We start from the raw sequence: 18,611 nt of genomic DNA, 5'->3' as shown, positions 1-18,611 counted from the left end.
TGGTGCAGTGGGCCCTGGGATCGTCCTGGTGCAGGACAGTGCCTGGCCTCATGTGGCCAGAGTCAGTAGGCAGTTTCTGGATGATGAAGGCATTGATGCCATTGACTGGCCCTCTCATTCCCCTGACCAAGGTCCAACTGAGCACCTTTGGGCCACAGACTGACCAGGAGCTCACTGTTGCCCTGATCCAGATCTGGGAGATCTTCCAGGATGTTGCTGTTTTTAACGCACTCTGTAAATTGTTCCAAATTGCATTTGTGCATGAATGTGCCATACAAAGTAACTTGCCTTGCCAGTAATATCTCCAATTTCTCTCCTGGGCTGCTGACAGTGAGGTCTGTCGACTATTCAAAATAAAGGGGGCACTATGTTCACAGGCAGATGTAGCTGAAAATTTTCAAGCACGACGACTGAAGTACCATCCACCTCCATTTGCATTGCGGTGAAGGCAGACATTTTGAAAACAGGCATCTTGAAACCTGGAAACATTAAATAAAAAATATCTCCATGGCCAGACACCACAGCACAGGGGTATGTGGGGATGTTTTATTGTTGCTTTTCTAATTTGGTCAAACAGCTCCTTTAAGAGCTCTCCAGCAACCATAAACCTACTCCACACCACACATTTTCTTTAATATATTTCAAGAACAGGTTTTATTGATGACGCACCCAAACATCTATACTGTAGGAATACCTTCAGTGGGCTAGATTCTCTTATTTACACAACGCTTCCACAAAGTCATACAAATACTTGGTAGGTTTCATGTCAAAGTATAGATATAATACATTAAGAACTGAGGACATGGGATTCAAATGTTTTATAAAGCAACCGTCACAACAAATCTACAAATGAAAATGGATGATAGAAAAGAAAAGACGATCTTTAACTTAACTACTGCAAAACAAGTCCTACTTCAAAATCTGTACAGGCGAGTGTCCATGAAATAAGGAGGAAATGCAGCTCTTCTATGTTTCTGTTGTCAAGAGTTCTGATAAAGGCAGACGTCTAATGTACTTGACAGTAATTCTTTCAAAGGCAAGGATGAGATAAACCAAGCAGTTTATACAGCGAATCTCGTCCTTTTTGTTTGCTGCCTCAAACAAAGGAGAAGTGTGGGAAGTGAGGAAGACAGTTTTCCACTTCTCTCATTTCTTTTGCGGATGGTTCTCACTTGATGTGGACCACTTTGTCATCCGTTTTTAACCGTTTGCGTCTGGGCTGTATGAAGTCCTCCCCAGAGTCATCTGTGTCTTCGTCCTCCTTTTCCTTTGCGTCCATGCTCTCGGTTTCAGGTGTATCAGGGAAGCTCTGCCCTGGGAAAATCTCCTGCAACTTCTCCTCAAAGTACAGGCTCACTGCCTTGCCAGATATCTCCATCTCTGATCCCACCTGCAGGAGGAGGAGAAGGGGGAGGGAGAAGAAGAGGGTGAAGAGTGATATGGAGGAAGCAGGAGGTTGATGCCATTCAGCGGGAGAAATGAATGGGTTAAAGCAGGGAGGAGGAGAAGGAGAATGAGGAGACAAATTAGATCTGGTTAAGACTCTTTGTGGCAGGGTGGCCCCGGCTCAACGATGCTGTACAGAGCAGAGATATCCTGCCGCCCCGTCCCACTGTGGCTCCATGAAGCATTTCCACAGTCAGAGTGCATATGTCAAAACTTCAACAAGGCTGCTTTCAAATACTTTCATACAATTTAAGGGTCAATGAATCAATGAGTGGGGCAAAAATAAACAATCTGCATTTTAAATGGTTGTTGAAAACTGGCTGTTGCATACTAGTTAGAACAACATGATCACCGCAAACATTTTAACACCACTGGCACATGAAAACCAATTCTGGAGATGTTAAATGAAAAGGAAATGCTTAAAAGATTAACTTCAGCATTTTTTTTAACCTGGACCCCATTTTTGCGTATTTTTGCGTCTAAGTGACTAATGTGAGCAATTTTTTAAAACTGGTCCAACATTCCAAGAGAGGGCTGCGGCCAGCAGCCATGCAGTGCCAGCAGTGTCACCAGATGGGGCAATTGTGCGCCGTCACTGTGCACCTATTATAAGTTATCTTTGCCACAGACAGGTTCATATTGTTATTTTAAGTGTCTGAAATGTCCCTTTACCTTTCACTTGATCAGGTGTGTTTGTTATTGTGTCCAAGTCTTACTCAAGGAAAGGTCTCGTTCTGAAATCTCATGAGATGTGACTTGTTTCAGCAAGACAATGATGAAAATGGAAGTGAGAGGGAAAAGTGTGTCATGCTGGAGTACAGAAAGTGTAGCAGAGTTTGACAATGTGGATGAGGCCTTGAATTTGATAGTCTCCCTTATCTCTGCCACAGTAACAAACTGACTGGATCATGCAAAAAGTAAAGAGACACTTCAGACACTTGTGATAACAATCTGAGCTTATATGGCAATAAAAACCTTTTAATTGACATATAGTCACAGTGCACAATTGCCCCATCTGATTACAATGCAGGCATTGCATGGCTACTGGATACAGTCCCTTTTCTCTCAATACTGGACCAATTTCAAAAACTGTTGTTAACATCAATTAGACACAGAAGTATGGTAAAATGAGGCCAGGTTGAAAAATGCCAAGTTGCCCTTTAATGCCTATCAAACATCCACTGAAGTCCCTGGTTTCTCAACAGGCAGGACACCAACAAACAAAAAACTTAATATAAATTCAAGAGTGTGTTCACAGTGGGACAACAAATTCTAAATAAAATCTGAGCCAGTTATAGGACAGGAGCCCTGAACCCAGGCGTTCACTCATATGAAGAGAAAGACTGTTATCGCTGTCAGTGGTTTCTTGCTCTCAAAATGGAGTCTGGACTGATGCTCATGTGCAGCTGTTTGCTTAAAAACATTATGAACTGAAATGAACCAAATACTATGAGGGACCTTACAAGCTCCAATTTGTTTTACGTGTCTCAAATGCATGTACCACTCACATGTATATACACTTTACTTTCAAACATGCATATATACACTAATTTTCACTTCTATATTAAAGTAAGTATTGCCTTCATAAATCTACATAGACACACAGCACCTGTCAGTCTCATCCTCTGAACTGCATCCATGGGTGAGAAAGTAGAAAGTCTAGAAAGTCAGGCGAGAGGGTTGTTCTTGACATTATCTTATTAATATAAACCAGCTTAAACAATTTTACTCAACTCCAATGGCGTTGGTTATTTCTTTAGTGCGATGGTCAAGGAAACGCTCTTTCTTTTTAAACGACGACGATATCGTAGTTTGCACCAGATTGCTTTTTCTAGTCGAGCCGGTTAACGTTCAAACTCAGGTGGTGTCGCTTTAGATGCGTTAGCATGTTAGACGTGTTTCCAAGTACATACCCGACCGCTGTTCTGCAGTGCCGGCACACTGCTTTTGTCTTGTCCACTTGTTTATTTCCATCTTCGTATTTTACCCTGAAACCAAAGTGTTCCCAAATGGAGGACTGTTTGCAGGTGGGTCTTCAGGTTCGTCAGGCTCACTTGCCATGTTGTCAAAATGCGAGAATGCGCTGCACAAAGTGAAAGCAGAGATTTATGGGACTCGATCCGTCACTCAATTACAGACCCTTTCCAAAAAATTAGAATATCATGGAAAAGTTGTTTCATTTCCATAATTCCATTCAAAAAGTTAAACTTTCATAGATTATAGATTCAGGGCCCACAATTTAAATGGTTTCAAGTATTTATTTGTTTATTTTTACATAATTTGGGCTTCCAGCTCATAAAACCCACGAAAACAGGAATTCAAAAAATTAGAATACTGTGAAAAAATCACCATTTACTTCTCAGTTTTTGCAGAAAAAAAGAAAGAAATTAGGATCACATCAATCTTCAATACTTGGTTGGGAATCCCTTTGCCTTAATCACTGCCTCGATGCGCCGTGGCATTGAGGCAATCAGCTTGTGGCATTGCCTGGGAGTTATGGAAGCCCAGATTTCCTTGATGCTTGCTGTCAGCCCTTCTTTGTTTTTGGGTCTGGTGTCCCTCATTTTCCTCTTGATAATACCCCATAGATTCTCAATGGGGTTTAGGTCCGGCGAGTTGGCTGGCCAGTTAAGCACTGTGATAGCATGGGCATCAAACCAGGTTTTGGTGCTTCTGGCCGTATGGGCAGGGGCCGGGTCCTGCTGGAAGATGAAATCTGCATCTCCATACAGATCCTCAGCAGAAGGAATCATGGAGTCCTCTAAAACATTCTGGTAGACTGTTGCGGTGACCTTGGATTTAAGAAAGCAGAGTTTACCAACACCTGCACCAGACATTGCACCCCAAATCATGACTGACTGTGGATATTTCACACTGGACCTCAAGCAGCTTGGGTTCTGTTCCTCACCCGTCTTCCTCCAAACCCTTGGACCTTGATTCCCGAATGAAAGGCACACTTTACTTTCATCGGAAAAGAGGACCTTGGACCACTGGCCAACAGTCCAGTCCTTCTTCTCCTTGGCCCAGTTGAGACGCTTCCTACGTTGGCTCAGGCTCAGAAGTGGCTTGACCCGAGGAACCCGACAGTTGTAGCCCATCTCCTGGATGCGTCTGAATGTGGTGGTTTTTGAAGCTGTGACTCCCGCCTCATTCCACTCTTTCTGGATCTCTGCCAGATTCTTCAGTCTTCTCTGTTTGATAATCCGCTGAAGCCCACGGTCATCTCTTTTGCTGGTGCATCTTCTCCTGCCACATTTTGCTCTTCCACTAGACTTTCCGTTGATATGCTTGGACACAGCACTCTGTGAACAGCCAGCCTCCTTAGCTATGAACTTTTGTGGCTTGCCCATCCTATGGAGGGTATCAATCATAGTCTTCTGGCCAGGTGTCAAGTCTGCAGTCTTCCCCATATTGAACCGAACTGAGACAACTGAACCAAACTGAAGCAATTTAATGACACCTGGGGAAACCTGTGCAGGTGCTTTGAGTTTAGTAGATGATTAGTGTGTGACACTCAGTTTAAAACATTCATGCCCTGCAAAATTTGGGCTGATTTCTTCACAGTATTCTAATTTTTTGAATTCCTGTTTTCGTGGGTTTTATGAGCTGGAAGCCCAAATTATGTAAAAATAAACAAATAAATACTTGAAATCGTTTAAATTGTGGGCCCTGAATCTATAATCTATGAAAGTTTAACTTTTTGAATGGAATTATGGAAATGAAACAACTTTTCCATGATATTCTAATTTTTTGGAAAGGGTCTGTATGTCCGTCGGGGAACTAGATATTTTAAATGGTTCGGCTCGCAAAAACAGAATTAAAATAAAACAAAATAAAAAAAAAATAATATCCTGCACCCAATAATTCGGTACAGGGTCGTGCCTAACCGAAAGTCGCGTACCGAACGGTTCGACACAAATACATGTACCGTTACGGCCCTATTGGGCACAATACAAAGCAATCATACCTAATAGGAAAATGGCCTTAAACTTTTTTCAACACCTCCAGAGACCTTGGAACCAACCACATTGCTCTTACCACCTCTCAGTACAGTTTCATGTAAAGCATATAATTAGTTTTTCAGCCATTTTATGCATCATTTCTGTAGTTTAAAGCTGTATGACTGCCAAGTCTGCTGCTCATGAATTCTGGATGCTAAGATGAAGGGCAAACACATTTCTTGGAGCCTCAGTGGGAGGAGACAGGACATCTGTTCTCGATTTGAAACGGCTTACCTGCGTATTAATCTGTTTGTCCTCATCATAAACCTGGATTATTCGAGACATCTAAAAAGGGGCAATAACATTATAACAAACACAGTGAAGCAGCAGGGGGGAAAAAAGAGTTCACAGCACAAGCAGGTTAGATAATAACAGATCAGAAATCTGTTCATGACCTACTGTGCTCAAGCCAAGAGGTGGGCATAACAAATTTGTTACTGCAGAAATTAACAGCAAGTGAAGTCTGTACTCTTCAGTCCATTTAGTCACATGGGCTACAGGAAACAAAAGATTATTTTAGTTAAACTCTGGTTTTTGCGTCTATCTAGTTATATTACCATCTCTATGGTGGTACATACAATCTGCTTTATTTTTTACAGACATATTTCCTGTTTTACCAAATGTCATTTCTGTCTTTTATGTTTCTTTACCACTTCTGTGTAAATAAATGCATTACTGTATGTGCACACCAAGAGCTGCAAAGGTCGCCAAGGTCGCCCAAGCAGCGCCGGCGTCCAAAATATTTTTTGGCAGCTCAAGTCGCTCATGCCGTCATACATTCGAACGTTCGATCGTGCTTGTCAATTTAAAGGAGCCACAAAGCAGGTTACTGTCTGGAGCACAGTGCCTTTGCCGGCTGCCCAGCCCCAAAAGCTAGGCTACATGAGTAAAGAAAGTTATATTAGCATGGATGTATTTGCCCCTTGTCTAAAAAATTCTTTCTCAATATCAACTCACCAGGCAAACCAACTACTCGGGACACAGCTTCCAACGCCTGCTCCTTTTGATTTCGGTTCCTATATATGAACAGGCTTGAATCATAAAGGACTCGGCGTCCAGCTACAGCAGTGATTAGCTGCTCTCTCATTTTGAAGTAGGAACGAATGTGTGGTAGAAACTAAAGTTTCCGAGGATATTCTCTGGGTTCCACACAAGCGATGGACATCTACTTTTTGACTGGTGGCTGGTCATTTGCAGGCAAAATGCGTCATAGCTAATTTGCATAAAATTCACGACTCCCCAACTTTCATCTGACGCTCTGGTCGCCAAAACGCGGACACTTTGCAGCTTTTGCAGCCGTGGTCGCTGGTGCCCATTGAAAATGAATTGAATCGGTTGCCTTTGCAGCTTTTGCAGCTCTTGTGCACATACAGTTACTTAAGGTTTTGTATGTTAATAGTATGCATCAACAATGTCGTCTTTACAACTGGTGTAACCACAGAAATGAATTCATCATAGATTATGTAACTGTTTGAAAATAGATCATTCTTAAAAAAAATATTCTCAGGGAACGCCATAGACTGACTCAATGCGAAATCACGCTAACAACAACAATTACTTGCAGGTAGACAACTGGCAATTGATTTAAATTGTGCAGATATGTGAATTTTTTTATTTCTGTTGTCATTTTTAGCCATAATTGTCACTTTAAAAAATATATAAACACGGTAGCACAAAAACTAAGCAATGTACTGCTATGGACAGGAGCCACAGCAAAACGTATTTAGGCCACCTAAAAAAATCTGTTGGAGTATACGCTATATTTGGAATTTTTAACCACTTGACCTTACACACTAACTAACTGATCAAGGCAGCAATAGACTGTCAACTCCTGTGCTCTGCAAAATGACTGTTTATGTTAACGGAGTCTTGTGGCTTTGAGATAACAGCTTCAGTTTCTATCCCGAAGTTACTGTAAACAAACATTGTGATTTGGTCTATTAACATTGTCAAAGACTTTAATTAACCAGTGCTTTACGTACTGTTGCTCTCCAAAGCACTCCATTATAACTTCTGATAGCCTTTGAAAAATGTCATTTTCCTTTTTTTCCTGTTCCTTTAAGTCTATGAGTAGGTGTATAGGCAGATTTTTTTCTTGAAATTGTTTTTCCTGAGCATTTAACAGGACAGCCATACTTAGTTAATATTCTGTATTTTGTTGATAATAGCTCATCAGAATATTTTTTTAATGACCATACGTAGAATTATTAGATTTTTCTTGTGTGTCTATGCTATGTGTACATAGGTTCTCATTAAAAAATGACCGACCAACGCTGAGTAATTGCACAACAGTTACACAGACCAATAGCTGCTCCACAGACAATTTTTCTGCCTTCAGAAAGATGTAACACTGAAACGAGCTTCAATCTACCTTGAAAATATAGTCCTTTATTTGTGTTGCCATGAATGGTGCACTATGTTACCTAAATAGTCACATAAGTAATTACGCACTAATAAATGACTTACAAATTATTTTAATCTAATTACATTACAGTAATGATGTCCTTCTGCTGAAATGTCTCCCTCTATAAAAGTCACGCAAACTAAAATGACACAAGATGTATCGAGCATTACCAACATCCACCTCAAGTGACGACCCTGCTTGCTGTTAATTTTGGTTGCATAATAACAAATGTATGGTGAGGTTGTCCTGCAGCTCACAGCCTTAAAATTCAACATTAGTCAAATGAAGTGATGTCTCAGGGTAATCTGAGACGTCACCTTGTTCACTTCTTGATAAAACAGAAGCTAACTCATGTGGTTGGAAGTTGGAATAGATGATCATACACAGTATGCTTCACAGTAGATCCCTCTAGGTGACATATCAAGCAAGACTGGGTCTTTTTTTTAAACACACAGAGGGTACAGAGAAGCATAAGCTGACACCCACTACAGAAAATCAAACAAAATAAATACATCCAACATACAGTGAAATTAACAAGTCCCCCATAGGAGAATATGAAAGTGACCACAGTGATCCATAAAAAACCAAACAGACGGTGTTAACAGGATTCAGACAGTCCTCCTGCAGCCAGTGTAAAGAGAACACAGTGACACCTCTATACTACGTCCTCCAACAGCCAGTGTTAGTAGGGGTACAAAACTGTATACACATTGCAGGCCATTAGCACCCCTTCACACTTCCTTTTCCAATGTCACCCTGTGTCTTCACATAAGGTTAGACCAATATATTGAGGGGATCCATATTACCTAACACTGACAAATAAATTGTTTTATGTATTCATTTCATTGTTCACTTATGTTTTTGCTAAAGAATTATTCCTTTAAAAGGCCTACCACATTAGCCCAAAACTTTTTGTAAATGGAAGTGGTCAAATGATTTCATCTAAGCTATTTAATTAGCTGATGGCAATTTAAAATTCAACTCATATCAGTCTAACCCTTCTCTGCATGCGCACACCCACGCACACACACACACACACACACACACACACAAGCAGATGCCATTCCACAAAGCAAAGCTATGACTCATGCTGCTCACCTCATTGTACTCTGCACAGTTTTTGAAGACCAGGCGCATATCAGACACAAAGTCCTGGACAGACTGGTAGTACTGGGAGCTTCGTAACTGCAGCCTCTTCTTCACCTTCTTCAGATCCATCGGCTGCTTGATGATCTTGTAGTAGTTCGGCACCTTGTTGGAAAAAAAAAAAAAAACATCATCAGACAACATCTTGAACTATTTCAGAGCATATCAAAAAGTTTTTATTTGCCTTGAACATGAGAGCCAGAGGACAACGTGGCTTGAAGTTTGGCAAAAACAACAGAAACACAGAAATCAGAGCAACTCTAAAGTTAGTGGAGCTGAGGTTTAGGTTTGGATAATAAGTATAACTTTTTTGTGCTTTAGGGGTTGGTTTGGTTTTCTTGACAAAAGGTGGTGTTACCTAGTAGTAGAACTGATGATATAACATCATTTTATACAACAGTTAGTTGTATAAACTAGGCCTGCGGCCTTGTGCCTACGACCGAATCACAGCTGTGACGATATCACAGTACAACATCACTCCCTCTCGTGTGATATTTCTTAAATATTATTATTATTACTAATCAGCTATTAACCACAGAACAAAAAATGGTACATTTAAATATGCAATACAATAAAAAAATAACAATAAAAAAATACCAGCACACAAAACACAAAAAAGAGTTTTCAGTGCATTTCAAAACTGTCCTAGGTTGTAAAATGGGTAAAAAAGTATCTTGGAATTTTAACCAAAAGTTACAGGTTTCTGGTTAACATTGGAGCATTTATTTTTTGCTTTGTAATTCCATGTGGAAACAATGTCTACTTCAAACATCTCAATTACTGTTTCATCTGTTTGAACAGAACAACAATAAGGATTAGCGTATGTGGTTAAAAAAACAAAATGTGTCTGCCACTAGGGATGTTCCTAATGACTAATTTCCCCGTGGACTAGTCTAAAGGAAGACAACACTCACAAAATATTCAGAACTGAGCATAATTGATTCTGTAAGGTTAATAAACATTGTCCCAATTAATACTGCGTGTATAAGAACCCATGTGAAATCGTTAATCACATTTTTCACAAACCATATCATGCTGCTGAAATATGTGGCACTTTGCGCCATGGGTTATGAACATCAAACATGTTACAATGAAACGTGACAACAATTAATTAAATTAAAGTTGCCAAATAACATTTAACATCGCAGATCATCCCTATTCAAAAACATATTCACTCACACAGTAACTCATGTATAAGCAGAGCTGCAAATTGATATAAACACACACCACATACATCCAGGCTTGTCTAGATCTCTTGTGCACCCAAAAGCACCTCTCTGGTTCAGCCTAGCAAGAAGACATCCAGTGTGTGTGTGAAGGGAGAGGGAGAACCATTGATGATCAAAGCAACTGCTCATATTGTATGTAGATCTAAATTCAACCCATTTCCCTCTGGGTATCTTTATCTAAGTTTTTTTTTTTTTTTTTTTTTTCCCTCCAAAGATATTTTTTAGGGCATTTTGCCTTTAGACAGGACAGGTTAGTTTGAAAGGGGGAGAGAGAGAGGGGAGATGACATGCAGCAAACGGCCACAGGCTAGACTCAAACCTGGGCCACTGCGGCAACAGCCTTGTACATGGGGCGCGTGCTCCACCCACTAATCCACCGATGCCCCAGGCATCTTAATAAGTTTAACAGGCTAGTAATTCTGGCATCAACTAGCAAAGGTAGCAATGTTTAATGGTCTAGTCGACTCATCATGCAAATCCCTATTTGCCACTACTTAGGAAAGAAGGAAGGAACATGACAGATGGTATATGATCTGGGCCTGCTTGCATGCCTGCGTCTGTGTGTGTGTGTGTAAGTCATGTGCAGCTACTTACAGAGCTAGGAACAGGTTCCCTGAAACCCACGCTGAGCTCATGACAGAAAATGTGCAGCAGGAGGCGTTCACATTTCTGCAAAGAGAGGAAGAGACAGTATTAGCTACCTTGTGCTAATCATATAGAGGCCTTTAAGGATGTGGGGTGGCTGTACTGACCCTTTGGTCCTCAAGACTCAGGCCCTGCACTCCTTTGAATTTCTTGCTGTCGTCACAGTACTCTATTTCCGGGGTGGTTAGACTCCGGCAAAACGTGCAGAGAAAGTCCCCCCTGAGACACAAAAATAACACAGAGGACATTATGTTAACATTACCTTTCATCTGCATGGACAAATAACAGCAGCCGGAGCCAAATGTTTAGAGAAGATCCAGAACATTCAGAATAATATGGAGTGGTGTACTCGAACATTAGGTCTGGACTGACAAATGTGCAACAGCAGTAAAATTCTTATCAAAATACACCACCAAAGAAATCACCTGTACTGATCACTTACGTTGGGAAGATTCTTATGGTGGGTACATGGCATTTCATGTGGAACACTTTGGGGCAGCGGTCACAGCACAGCAGGTCCCCACCGTTGATACAAACAGCACACCAGTCTTCATTAGGGTCGTCTTCTTTCCCAAGAGAATTACCTGTTCCATCTGAAGCCCTGCCCTCTTTGGTCTCTGCCCCCTTGCCTAAGTTTCCATTAGTGAGCGGAGCGCCTGCCGTGCTGCTGTTGGCAGATGATAACGAGGTAGTGGAGGTCGTAGTGGAAGAGGAAGTGGCTGCACTGGAGCCATTTAGTCCAGAACAAGGCGTCTCAGATTGGGGTTCTGTTTTGATGCGCTCCCCTAAAGCCTTGAGAGCATCTTGACCAGCAGATACGACTCCCATCACAGGAAGGGGGCTGTTCTCTGGACTGCTCATCTGGGGGTACAACACACACAAAAAAATTAGGTCATTTTAAGACAGTATGATAATCTTCTGAAAGACTGTATTAATTGAACACATCTTACAATGCTGTCTGTAAGTAGTATGGAGATGCAGAAGTGATGTCAAAAAATAAGTGACATGAAGCAAGGTTCAGTGTTTTTCCCCATCTGCATAGGGGGCAGAGCCACTGCTAAATGATTAGCTCTGCCGCTACATAAAAATCTCCCCATTCACTATAAGCTTGCTCCTACGAGCTAGGATTATAAATCGGACACCCCCAGGTAAGGGTGGTCCAATTGTTATTGGCTGATATTCATTCTAAATTGTTTGAAGGCCGTTCAGAAGACGTAAAACCCGCAAGACTGTTTCTCTATGCGCAACTAAAAAAAGCTTCACTGGCCTTAAATTTCTGTCAAACTGTATCTTACACAGAACATTTATTGTTACATTCATGGTTTACTGCTAACCTGACATCCAGCTCACCTGCCTGTCCTGAGTGCAAACCCACTGTCTCTCTCTCCTGGCTCTCCACACACACACACCGTACTGAAGAGTTCTGCAAAGGCTGCGATACACTCAGCTGTTTCTTGAGAGTGTTTACATTTAGCTTTGATTTGTCGTGATAGTGCCTGCACGACTGACATGGCATCTTTTTGTATACTAGCTCTTCCTCGTGTGCATATCACCAGGATTTGAGTTGCTCTGTCTGTGACTGAAAACGCAGGGTTGATTAGGGGAGACCAGGGGCTATTGTCACAATCTAAAATAAAATTCACACACTTCAGGAAAAAACCTAGGACAAACAATTCAGTTTATTTCTTCACTTTTCTTTTTCCTCAGTCCTAGTACATGGACGATCTTTTAACCACCTCCCATTTTGTCTATACTGTGTTCCCATTTTCCATCTTCCCAATTGTCTGTTACTTACAATACAAAGCACATAAGGCAAAGATTGATGGACTCTGAAATCATCATGCATGTCATAAGCCCTGTTTCCACCAAGCAGTAAGTTACAGTACAGTTCCGTTTTCACTGCGAAAAGTTGTGAATGGTACCAATGGAACCGTTCCTAAATGTTACCATTTTTGGTCCCCCCTCTGTTGGGCTACCTAGCACACAGATCTGGTACTAAAAGGTGGAGCTGTGGACACTGCAGTCTGATTGGTCAGTAGAGGACAGTCACTCTGCTCAGGGCTGAGCTGTGGCTGGTTTTAAGGCAGAAACTACAGTTCATATCGTGGAGAGTTTAATTAGTAGACTGTAACTATAAAATATAAGTATGTTTTGCTGCCTCTTGCAGCAGTCGGAGTTAGAGTGAATAACTTAATAATTAATTAATAACTTAATCCACCAGGCCGACTGCTGGGATTTTTAAGGTGGAACATTAACTTGTAATGTTACTCAATGCATGAGCTGACGACGTGACTCAATCAACACACCTTAAATATTCCACATGACAACTTTGACCATCACTTAAGTTTTTATATGACATACACTTTTGGTAATGAGTGGATCTTCAAGCTTTTATATGTATTAATTTCGGCCAGGTTATGTAAACTGCAAATATTCTAATCCTAACTCGGATGGACTAAATGCACAAACCCGCTATTTTTAAATAACCCATGAAGAGAGACTCTCACTGCACCCTGTTTAATTTTGTTCCAAAAATGTCAGCATGCAGCATCGTTCTGTGGACAATAAACAAGGCGCAGACTTCATCTGTGTCATCGGTAATGAGGAAATACAGTGAGAGCTGGATGGAGCAGTGAGTGACAACAACCCCAAACACTTTAGGCCCATTTCCACCGCAGGAACTTCGGGGTAATTTTACTCCCCCCCCAATATAGTACCAGGAACTTCTTCAGTGGAAACGGGCCTATTTAAGGGTACTGTTTGTAGTGAAAACGCTAGGGTCTAGATACCATGTCTGAAGGGTTACTTTCGGTCAAAGGTACCATACCAAAAGTGTTGGAAACCAGGCTATACATGGTGCAGAGTGATGTGGATGAAAATGTTATCACAACAAAAATTCAGTATTACCCGAAAGAAAGATTCTCTGTTTCTGGCCTATTAAGCCAATGTTACCAGTTATCAGACATATGTATTTTTTGAATATATAAAGTATTCATACCATGCAGGCACTCCTTCCGGCATCTGTGCCCCGCTCAGTCTTCAGAGAAGAAGCTGGACAGCTATAGCTGTCATCTGTACCAGGTTCCTGCTTCACCCTCACCTGCTCCACCGTAGTACTACTTCCTGGTCCCGCCCTCCCTGCAGAGCTACAGCTTAAACACACAAAAATAATCCATGCAGAAACATTAATGTAATTGTTTAAACATAAACATCATCAAACCAAATAACTACTAATTATGACTCTAATCATTAGCTGTACTGAGATTGCACATGGATCGTAACTGTTATGACTTCAGTCTCGATGTTGGGCACTGTACACTTGCATAGTGTGTTTGTTTCATTTTGGTCATCAAAATTTAACAAAGTAAAGCAAGGAAATCTAAACTGACACATTTTGACACATTTCTCGTTTGACAAAGACAAGCACTGGGGTTACTGTTATGCAACTAATATTTCTTTCTCAAGGTTAGGAAAAGACTGCAGTCATTGTTAACTAATAAAATGCTGATTTCTAGTATGAGACAAGATGTTTCACACTTCCACATCTAACTTCTGTCACTGACAGCAGCTGATTTTCAAGCATCTGATTTAAGCCATGGATGTATAAGGAGAATTGGATAAGCATTGGAGATGGGCCCCGTTCATTACTATGAAAGTTGCTAAGTGGCACATGAAGCAAAAACATTCAACTTCCGAGAATAAAATAAGTCAGCTCTTCTGCATGCATAAGGACACTAGTGTTTCCTTTAACCTTGCTTCCCAGATGCCGGTCTCAGGCTCGCTCACATTAAAAACAGTTCAGAATAACTCTGGATTTGGCCGTTAGTGAATTTTACAACATTTTGGACATAATGATTTAAATAAAAATTTATGTGTTTGTACTGGTAAGTTGATGCACCTAAAAAAAATATCCGCTGACTTACAGACATCTTTTTCATAACATAAGTCTATGTAAAAAAGGCATTTTCAGGCCCCTGTTCCTTAAGGTGCAGCACAGACAGGGTCATGTGGCATACCTCATCACCATCCTGCTGTTAGAAAGTAAGCTCCTGCCAGTTCTGAGTGTCTACAGCTTGAGCAAGTCCCATCTGAGCCGATCATTATTAACATTTGTTAACTCCACTCATGATACTCTGACCAATCAATTCCAATTCATTGCATCACTAAACTTGGACTCATATTTTTCTTAATATTTTCTAGAAATACTTTACTATTTTCTCACCTGCCTCTGCTGCCTGTGCTGGACGTGCTAGAAGGTCGTGCTGGCGTATGGGCATTCGACAGACCTTTGGATAGACATGAGATGGAAAACATGGAAACAGGTGATGATGAGGCAGCAGTGATCATTTTATATTGTGCACGTACATGAAAGTTCCATTTCATTCCTCAAGGGACATAATGTACACATATCTAGAAAAGAGATGCAGGATATAATGAAGGGGTGGGCATCATTTCCAATATCTTACACTATATATTTTTTACCATGGTAATGACACATTGTGATAGGGTATTTTTCTGAAGATTAAATTTCAATGGCATAAACATTAATGTTTTTAAATTTTTGTTAATCTAGTGTATTTCATACAAGTAAAAAGTCACATTTAATTATTTGGCAGCTTTTTACAATTATGACCAATGGATGCTCTTTGTGACATTGGGCCCTACCACTGAATCCTTAAGGGCCTGATGTTATCATGAATGTGATTACAACAGCTTTAAAGGCAGGAAATAAAGCATTTAAAAAACACAAGCTCTGTAAGATGTGACTGTGAAACCATGTCCCTGAACGTGTGGTTACCTGAAGATCCAGGAGAGTGTGTGGACAGTCCAGGTGAGGCATTGATGTCCACTGACCCGAGGTGATGCTGAGTGCTAGCTGAGATGTAGCGAGACAGGAGGTGTCCAAGGTTGCTGGAACCTGCATCCTCCAGCTTGAAAAGTACAGTGGCAGGGAAAAAATAAATGGAGAATCGAGTAATTAAAGAGGTCAAAGGACATGGAAATTTTATGTTCAATTTGTCTACACATGCAACACATCACATTTTATAGTTGTGCCTCTCTATACCTTTTCCAGTGAATAGCACATTTTACATATAAATAAATTCAAATATTTCCATATTTCCTATCATTTTCTCATTATAATTATAATAGTTCAAAATGAAAATGAAAAAAATAATGTAAGAACTTTAAATAATTTTCCCAGTATACATATACATGTTTCTTCATTGAGAGAACTGTTAGTAAAACATTTCTAACTTTCATGTTATTTTTCAAATTATTTGACCGACAAAGATCTATAAGTGGCAGGTGAATAACAAGAAAATGTTACAAATTCTACATTCTTAGAAAGTGCGCACCTGAATGGGCGGGATCTCAGGTAGGCAGGGCAGGTTCTCAGGATTGGTGACAGAGGGGATGAGCTCGATGGGGCCTATGATGGGGCTGGCAGGTCCGCGATGAGCGTGGGCTCCAGCCATACTGGCACTGGTGGGACTTGTGGGGTTTGCATTATGGAGGGATGCCACCGGGAAAGGGCCTGCATGCCCTGGGTTAGAATGCTGCACAGAAAAAGAGAGAGAGGGATTGAGAAAAAGAGGGCCGTGGGAAGGAGGGAAGGAAGGACAATGACAGGAAGAAAGAGAGTAAAAGAAAGGGAAGAAAGAAAGGACGACAGGAACCATTCACTGACTTTCAGTCCAAAAAAAAAAAAAAAAAAAAAAACCAGTATGGTTGCATGATCATGCATTTGGGTGACAACACATGCTGCACAAGACACACAAACAACAAAGTAGGAAAAAGGTGCCAAACCCCTGATTGTAGTAAGAAACGAAACCTTTGGTGGCTCATCTCAGATTCAATAGACATCTGGACACAAAGAAAAAGGGGCTGGATGTAGTGGAGGTTCTTACCTAGTCTTACATGCAGGCAGTAAATGTACATTTTCATACTGTACATGTTATGTGATTTCACCAAATCATCAGCATTTCATTTATAGATAACAGTGGTAACACAGTGCAAAAGCAGGGCTACATGAGGACACAGTACATTTGCACCCTTCTACGCATGCAAAACACTTTTTATTTGAAATCTAACTCTGTTTTAATTGGTTGATCAGCACCTTGGATTTGAAAGTTCAGGTATGCCAGGATTCAAATGAAATAATTTGATTAAATTTAAATTTAATTTGCATGCACAAAATCTTTCATTTCCATTTTTGAATATGCACCATTAATCTGAAAATTCGAGTCTGAAATAGTTTTCGTTGCACTGCCAAGTATGACCCTGCCAAAATTATAAATGGACCATGCTTTTTAATTTTCAAATTAGACCATATGCTACTTATTTTACATTACACGTTACTTATTTTACATTGTGTGTTATTTATTGTCTTGTTGTTTGTCGCACAACAATCTTGTTGCATAAATGTTAGTTTGCCATGCAAATGCCATCTGTACTTGTCTGCACCTTAGAAGTAGGCCCCACAGTTCCGTTGTATACCTAGCATCCTTTTGTTCCTGTGCAATGACAATGAAGGCTTTCTATTCTAAAAGGGTTCCCTGCAGAGGTTTAAACTTCTCGTAGCACTACGGAGCCTTTTTGCTATGTCTGGGTCCCTGTTTTGTTTGTTGTGCATACATGTAGGTGATGCAATACACAGTCCTACCAATGGTGTCACACTATTCCACTGATCAACAGGTGGAGGTAACACACTAAGATACACCACAATACACCACAAAGATAGGGAAGAGAGAAAGACTGCAAGCTAGTAAACACGGACGAAAACAATGCTAGATTGAAAATACTTCAGAAATCGGCTTTGCAAATGTTTTATGAGGAAGGAACATTTCATTCGACGCATTTGTTAGAGCTTAAGGATACACACAATGACTTTCTGCGAGTAACACTTTAAGTAGGAATGTTCACGGTTACCAGTTAATGCTTAACTGCCTAGAAGATTTTTGACTGGTTACAAATGTTGGTCTGTAGATTAATTTTGTTACTCTTCAGTTAAGTAGACGTACTAGCACTAATAAGCTCAAAAGGTATTTATGCTTTACTGGTTAGCTAGCCTTGACTGCTCAGCACTGTGCACCACCCAGGTGGCACGCATCTAGTTGCCAAAGGGGTATTTTGATTGAAAATCAGACTGCTAACTCACTGGGGCTTCCTAGGGGGAGACCACAGGGTGGCCACCATGTTTCTGCAGCGACATGTTGTGTTAGAATCTTAGCACAGACACAGCAGTTTGCATTTGTTTTGATTTTAAAGCAGCATTCTCCCAGGCTTGTTTTGTGGAACCTGTGTGGTTACCCATCAATACTAGCAGATTAGAATAATAGCCTTTTTCCACTGCAGGAACTTCACAAAATGTAATGTAATGTGTAGCCACTTTTTGCAGGCTACAGTTTTGTTTCTACAATTATCTATCTGCTTTAGGAACAAGTTTCTGGAACTACATTTCAGTACTGCTCAGGTGATGATACTGTATGCATGTTCGACATACTTTTAGGGATGGCCAGCAGTACTGTCTATCGTGACTGAACAAGCAGATGTGTCATTACATCACCACAGGGGTGACTACAGCTAACAGCATGCCAAGTATCTGGCAGAAACACCAAAAAGTGATTTAACACATTGGACGCTGTTGTGGGCCAACAACCAACTTCTGCCTGCCCTACTCCTGAGGGAAATATCTGGCTCTCCTGAAACTTGCCACAGTGCTCCGTAAAGCCAAGGGGA

General features: G+C 40.8%; 1 protein-coding gene across 4 annotated transcripts in view; it reads right to left on the bottom strand.

The window, feature by feature from the left end:
* Positions 1-227: 227 nt before the first annotated feature.
* trim33 (tripartite motif containing 33) overlaps positions 228-18,611 on the bottom strand; it is a 34,557-nt gene continuing 16,173 nt past the window's right edge. The window contains exons 11-21 of one of the 4 annotated variants that reach the window (XM_049580806.1): positions 16,680-16,736; positions 16,229-16,429; positions 15,670-15,802; positions 15,094-15,157; positions 13,870-14,023; positions 11,314-11,732; positions 10,979-11,090; positions 10,821-10,895; positions 8,950-9,102; positions 5,682-5,732; positions 228-1,390 (exon numbers count right to left, since the gene is read on the bottom strand). In XM_049580806.1, the coding sequence (XP_049436763.1) occupies positions 1,169-1,390; positions 5,682-5,732; positions 8,950-9,102; positions 10,821-10,895; positions 10,979-11,090; positions 11,314-11,732; positions 13,870-14,023; positions 15,094-15,157; positions 15,670-15,802; positions 16,229-16,429; positions 16,680-16,736 (1,641 nt within the window). In that variant the 3' untranslated portion in view covers positions 228-1,168. The remainder of the gene's footprint in view (positions 1,391-5,681; positions 5,733-8,949; positions 9,103-10,820; positions 10,896-10,978; positions 11,091-11,313; positions 11,733-13,869; positions 14,024-15,093; positions 15,158-15,669; positions 15,803-16,228; positions 16,430-16,679; positions 16,737-18,611) is intronic. The other 3 variants (XM_049580808.1, XM_049580807.1, XM_049580809.1) reach the window with 3 other exon arrangements.

Source organism: Epinephelus fuscoguttatus, linkage group LG7 (genome assembly GCF_011397635.1).
Source record: "Epinephelus fuscoguttatus linkage group LG7, E.fuscoguttatus.final_Chr_v1".
NCBI lineage: Eukaryota > Metazoa > Chordata > Actinopteri > Perciformes > Serranidae > Epinephelus > Epinephelus fuscoguttatus.
The sequence above is the reverse complement of the archived record's forward strand: the minus strand, read 5'-3'. Positions and strand labels throughout refer to the sequence as shown.